Source organism: Castor canadensis, chromosome 16, assembly GCF_047511655.1.
Source record: "Castor canadensis chromosome 16, mCasCan1.hap1v2, whole genome shotgun sequence".
Lineage (NCBI taxonomy): Eukaryota > Metazoa > Chordata > Mammalia > Rodentia > Castoridae > Castor > Castor canadensis.
In genome coordinates, this window is record NC_133401.1 from 27,667,743 (window position 1) to 27,674,743 (window position 7,001).

Below are 7,001 nucleotides of genomic sequence, written 5' to 3' on the forward strand. Positions count from 1 at the left end.
GGCATCACACAGCGATGACACAGATGAGCTAGAAGACAAAAGAGAGACACATGGCTCTGGAATTTGAATAATCTCTCCTGCAAACACTATAATGTGATTTGTGAAATGCCAGTCATATCATGAGGACTCAACTCCATCTCCATACACTGAAAACAGAAAGAGGAATCACAAGTCCTTTTAAGACTCTTTGTTCAAGCATTTTAATGAGTTCTAAGAAGAGTTTGCAGTGCCCTCATTCTGGGACTCCTTGGATTCCTCCTTGTACAGATTTTCTGCTCTTCCAAGCATCCAGCAATAGTGCCCCAAGTGTTAACAGGAGAAGGCCAGCCAGGCTCAGCTGGATGATGTTCCCCTTATAATCTGAGGGTGATGACCCTGTGGGGAAAAGAAGCAGTATTTAATATGAAGCCAGTGGCACATATGCTCACCCTCAAAAAATATGATGATCATATATAAGACATCCATCATCCCAAGATTGTAGTGGTTTTACCAGGTGTCTAACCAAGACACACTTGGTTCCATGAACAAGAGTATCTGAGTTAGACACAAATGAGAGTAAAATTCAGACCCCATTTTCTAAGTCAAGAGTCCTAAAATGAGGTGATATTCCTATGGTAGAAGTAAAAGCAGGTGCTAATTTTCCCGTGAGCTTAACAAGGTACCTGAATTATCTGCCTGTACTGAACTCAATGCTTTAGTGAGTATGTGAACAACAGTCTGAAGAAATGAGAAAGTGGAGTCATCCGTGTCTTGGACCTTCTGGGTCACCTGCCATCAGCTCACCTTCTCCATGTCACATGACACAGGCCAATGTAAGCCTTAGCAAGACTCAGAAATTAACAGGATGCCACACTGATAGCTTTAAATTTCTAGCATCGCAGAGTTATAACCAATCCAAGAGAAATTGTCTGTGTTTATTCAGAAGTGTAAGACCATGTGAATTTAAGGTCAAAAGCATAAAGGGATGTTTTTCTCCATTCAGAAACCTGTGTTCGTTCACAGCCTGTATAGTCCCTGTGTATTAAAGTCACCTTGTTTATGAAAGACTCAGTTGGGGGAAGCATGGACAATGAGCCTTGTCTTCTGACTCATATAGATAAAAGCATAAATTCCAGTCTCAATCACAGGAAAATGTCACATTCACTCTTAGACAATAGAGACCTTGCCTGGAAAATGTGGAGGTTTTCTGCAATTTCTGAGAAAGAAAGCACTGGGAGTTATATAGGCATGGTTTCTTTGCATATTACAGCCCCTCAGAATTACTCATTAGGTACTGGTTTTCACCCCCCTATTCAGTGTATTTTTCCACACAATGACTGAAATGTAAGATGCTATTATGACCCACCAGTACTCAATCTTCCAGGGACTCTCCACCCAACCACAAGAAAACAGGATCTTATCTTATCTGCCAAGTGACTCACACAATCTGCTCTTTTTGCCACTTAGAGTCCAGAATGGCAGAATTTATAATAGGGATATAAACATCATTTGCAGTATGTGACTTGGGTGATTAGTAAAAGGAAACCCAATGGGGACATGAGGTGGGACTTATTGGAATCCATGGGAAGAGCCATTTTCCACTGGAGCTCACAGAAGGAATTTAAAACCTAGAAATTTTTCAGCCACATTCTAAGTAATGCCAAGAGGAAAGGCAGGAAGCCACAGCATTTCACATGATGAAAGAGAGTCAGTGTAGTTGGAATGCCATGAGGAAATGACAGAGTCAGGTCTTTTGGAATTAGGGTCTTCAGCAAAACCTATTGGCTTTGTTCAAAGTGCCTAAAAGATTTTTGAAAGCTTCTACAAGCTGCAATATGATGGCCTTGAACAGGCCCCTTTGTTCCAAAGAGGAGATTGGGCAGACATGGGTAGCAGTGGAAAATGTTGTGATAATTGTGAAAATGGAACAGATATTCAGGACGTAGAGTTTAGACAGTACATTGCTATTATTTTATAAGGTATAAATCCTAGAAAGTGTTTACTGATTAGAAATGTGTCTTATGGAAGAGAAAATAGTTAAGATTGTCACAAAGATACTTGAAAGAAACAGAAGGTGGACTTCCCAATGTTGGGAAACTCACCAAAAACTGTTTTTAAAAAATGAGTGGTAGTAAGGAGGATGCTTAAGAAAGAATAATATAGATGGGGTGAATTGATCAAGGTATATTATATGCATGTTGTGAAAATATCACAATGAAACCCCGTTGTAGAACTAATCTATGCTAATAAAAATTTTAAAGACACAGACTTTTAAAGACAAGATCCAACCATTTGCTGCCTACAAAAAACACACCTCACTAACAAATACAAACAAAGGCTTAAAGTGAAAGAATGGAAAGAGATATTCTAAGCAAATGGAACCCAAAGGCAAGTGGGAGTACTTATCCTTCTATCTGACAAAGCAGTCTTCAAACAAAAATTAGTCCAAAGCAATAAAGAAGGTCAGTTCATATTGATAAAAGCAATAATCCATCAAAGGAAATAACAATTGTAAGCATATGCACACCAAACATTCCACACCCAATTCATACACAAACATCACTGGATATAAGAGCACAGATAGACCCAACACAATAATAGTGTATACCTTCAATACCCCACTCTCAAAAATTACCTAGGTCATCCAGACCAAAATATCAACAAAAAAAATCAGAATTAAAGAACACTACAGACTTAACAGACATCTACCAAATATTCCACCTAACAGTTACTGAACAAAAATTCTTCTCAGCTGTCATGGAACTTTCTCCAAATAGATCATATTGTAGGACACAAAGCAAAACTAAACAAATACAAGAAAATTGGAATACTATCTTGTATTTTATCAGACCACTATGAAATAAAACTGAAGATCAATACTTACAGAAACTATGCAAACACATAAAAATTGAACAATACACTTTTGAATGATTAGTGGATCAGCAAAAAAGAAGTAAATCATAAAATTCATAGAATCAAATGAAAATGAAAACACAACTTACCAGTAGGACACAGCAAAAGCAGTGCTAAAAGAAAGGTTTATGGCTATGAATGCCTAATTTAAAAAAATAAATCACAGAGATTTCACATAAATAACCTAATGAGAGCACTTCAAGCTCTTAGGAAAAAACAATAATAAACCAAATCCAAAAGGAGTAGACAGAAAGAAATAAGAAAGATCAGGACATAAATTTTTAAATAGAGGCAAAAAAATACAAAGAATTAATAAAGCAATTGGTTCCAGCTGGCAGAGTGGATCAAGTGGTAGAGGGCTTAGCTAGCAAGCATAAGGCCCTGAATTCAAACCCCAGGACCACCAGAAAGAAAATGAACTAAAAGTTGGTTCCTTGAAAAGTTAAACAAGATTGACAAAGCCCTGGAGAAACTCTTCAAAAACTGTTGACTATTTTGTATCTTTACTCCCATTTCCTACACGGAGAGCAGGAAAAAAAACCCTCTCCTATTTCTCCCTACTTTATCCTGTTATACTAAAATAAACTTTAATAAATGATGTTGGAAAACTGAATATCTACATGTAGTAGACTGAAAATAAATCCCTATCTCTTACCCTGTACCAAAAAAATCAACTAAAAATGAATTAAAGACCTAAATGTAAGGTCTGACACTCAGAAACTATTACAGGAAAACATAAATGAAACACTCAAAGATATAGGAAGGCAATGATTTTCTGAATAGGAGCTCAGTGACTCAGGAAATAAGAACAAGAATTGAAAGGTAGGATTGAATCAAATTAAAAAGCTTCTGCTCATCAAAGGAACAATTATCAGAATCCAGTGACAACCTACAGATTGGGAGAGAATATTTCCCAATTCTTCATTGGATAAGGGACTAATAGCAAGAATATATAAGTAAATAACTTTAAACTAAACCAAAAGAGCAAGTTATCCAATTAATAAATGGGCAAATGAATTGAACGAATAGTTCTCAAAAGAAGAACAAATGGCTAATACATCATTTTTCATAAAGGAAATGCAAATCAAAATGACATTGAGATTCCATCTCGTGTCAGTCAGAATCACTATCATCGATAAAACAAACAACAAATGCTGTGTGTGGTTGCAAGGGGCACAGGGAAGGAACCCTTACACACTGTTGGTGGGAATGTAAATTAGTGCAGCCATTGTAGAAATCAGTATGGATGTTCCTCAGAAAACTAACTACAGATACCACTCCTGGCTTATTTCATTTTATGAATAGTGCTGGGATAAACATATATACAGGTATCTCTACAGTAAGTTGACTTTGAGTTTTTGGAGGGGCCTCATGTACACTACAAACAGGAAGTGCCTCTCATCCTTGCCCTTAGGTCTCCTTCCTCAGTCAAACCTGGATATACTGGGACACAGAACTGAAGTGTACTGTCAGAGATGTTGCTCACCTGTGACTGAAAGTTCAATGGGGTCACTGGGTAGTGTCCCTAAGTAGAGGGTATGTCTTGAAGAACCATAGCACCTATAGGTCCCCCCATAGGCCAGGTCCCCATGGGAGATGAGGAATGTGTTGTGGTCCTGATGGGAACAGTCCTGGGGAAAGGAAGCTTCTCCATCTCTGCACAAAATGAAAGTGTCATAGAAAAGCAGGTGACAGAAAAGAGTCACATTTCTTCCTGAGGCCACCTGGGGACCTGGATGAACAGTCAGGGAAGGTTTGTCCTTGTAGGTACCTAGAAGTGAATAGAAACTGTTAAGAAAACCATTCTTAAAATACCCCACAATTTTCACAGTGACTTGAGTGAAGGAAACATGAAGCCAAAAAGAAATTCACCCCTTCTTATTTCACAAAGATCACAAAGTAAAAAAATTTTGCATTATTTTCCATGATTCAGGACAAGGGAATGGCTGTCTGTGTGTATGAAAGGCTGGGTTCTGTCCCCATGAACTGAGGACAGCAACCAACTCTCTGAAGAGAGTTGGGAGCACAGTTGGCACAGAGGGAGACTAGAACCCAAATACATGGTGACAGAGATATGGGACAGGGCCTGTGACGGGCACATCTGGTCCAGGGAGGTGGGCAGCAGAGACTGAGGCTGGTGGACAGTGTCCTTGGGCTGCCCCTCACCTGTCACTACTAGCTCCAAAGGGCCACTGCATCCTGACCAGAAGTCTCACTTCCAATACTCACAATCATAAGTCCCTGCACTGACATTTGTGGCATGCTGGAGGAAGAACTCAGCCACCTCTTGGGCTTCTTGCAGGGTTTGATAATACCCCTGGTCCCTGGGTTTTGCATGACGTAGTTTCATTCGTGTCACTCCTGGAGGGATCCTGCAGAAGATGGTCACAGAACTGTTCTCTGGAATCATGGCTCCTGGTACTGCCCAGGTGAAGAGCTGGGATGATAACTCTGGAGAGAAACAGAACCAGAACCCAATCATCTGATGTCAGGAGGCCCTTGTTCCCAAGGGTCCCTGGAATAGTTCATCTTACAGTGATAAGTTAGAACCCAGGATCTGAGCTATGGCTCCTGGGCATGAATCTGGGCCACACCACACCATGGTCTGTGACTGGCAGTAAAGAGACACCTGCCCATCACCTGGAAGGTAGGGTCATTTATCCAACCTGAAAGAATCATCCATATGTGACTTGTCCCACCCTGCTATATATGACCTTTGTTTGGCCTCCAGGAACCACACTGTCAGTATCTCCCTTGGACATGTGGCCTCTGTTCCTTGGGCTGTTTGCTATCATCTCCAATCTAGTACACATTGGAGTCTTTGAGCCCAGTCCTATCTGTTCCTCTTTTCTGCAAATGCACACTCCAGAGGCATCTCCAATAGTTCTCCATCATCTATCATCTATATATCATCTATCACCTATCTATCTTCTATCATGTCTATCTTTCTGTCATCTATCCATCTATATTCATCTCTTATGTGTGTATTTATGTGTATGTATGTACATTCATCAATTCATTTCTGTACACACACACACCATCTAAACTCCTTACTTTTTCACCCAACCATGAAACATCCACCTTCAATGTGAGATTTGAACAAATTATGTACAATACTGGAATCTGATGCATTCAAAAGCACTTAATACAGTCTTCTTTGCCAATGAACAAATAACTGTCTTTCCTTGGTGCTGTACTCACTGGTTTCTCTTCTTTTATACTGTCCAGCCCAGAAATGAATCCTGTGAGACAAACTTATCACCTCCATTGTCCCTTCTGCCCTGGATCAGTGGACATTGTGTCTTGTTGGATCATTGGTTTATGTCTTACTTGTCTCCTTCTTCCAAATAACCCCTCACCCTTCCCCACTCTCACACTGAAGCTTGGGTATTATATAAATAAGTGACTCACCTCATTCTCTTCCCACAGTTTCCAAAGTCTCTGCCTCATTCACAGAACATGTGAGCACTGTGAGTGATTTACAAGACTGTGGGACCTCACTGTGACCTTCTGACCTCATCCCTCACCCATCACCATCACTGCACACACACTGACCACAGTCAAGGACACATCAAGGTGACCAGCTTCTCCTTCCCTGCAAGTTGGTTCTCCCCTACATGGCTCCAGCCTCCCCCTCAGGAAGTTCCTCTAACACATAGGACTAGAACACCTCTCTGTACCACATACAGTTGTTACAACTGCAACTTTCTCAAACACACATGATCCATAGTTTTTCTACCTTTGCATTTCTCCTTAGCATTTGCCACCTATCCACACAGCACATATTGAAGTGATCCATTTTGTAATGTTATTTACCTTCCATTAGAGGACAAGGGAACTTCTGAGTATTTAAGGCCCTGTCCTAGTACATGCGACAATGAGGAGATCACAGCCAGGTACCAATATAACTCAAGTAAGAAGAAGTGAAGGTGGCCACAGAAAAGCACACCTGTAATCCCAACATTCATGAGACAGACATAAGAATCTCATGTTCAAGGCCATTTTGGGCTCAAACATATACAAAAAAGAGCAGTGAATGTAGCTCTAGCAGTTACAAGCCAAAAAATGAAGTCATTTATATAATGAGCTAAGAATAATGCCTGCTAATG

The 7,001-nt window shown here is 40.1% G+C and overlaps 1 protein-coding gene across 1 annotated transcript; it reads right to left on the reverse strand.

The window, feature by feature from the left end:
- Nucleotides 1–232: 232 nt before the first annotated feature.
- On the reverse strand, nucleotides 233–5,302 carry LOC141417917 (immunoglobulin alpha Fc receptor-like). The gene is made up of 3 exons (XM_074057377.1): nucleotides 5,122–5,302; nucleotides 4,379–4,663; nucleotides 233–375 (listed from the first exon to the last, which is right to left on the reverse strand). Exons 1-3 carry the CDS (start codon nucleotides 5,300–5,302, stop codon nucleotides 233–235), a joined length of 609 nt encoding a protein of 202 aa, XP_073913478.1.
- Between the last annotated feature and the right edge of the window lie 1,699 nt (nucleotides 5,303–7,001).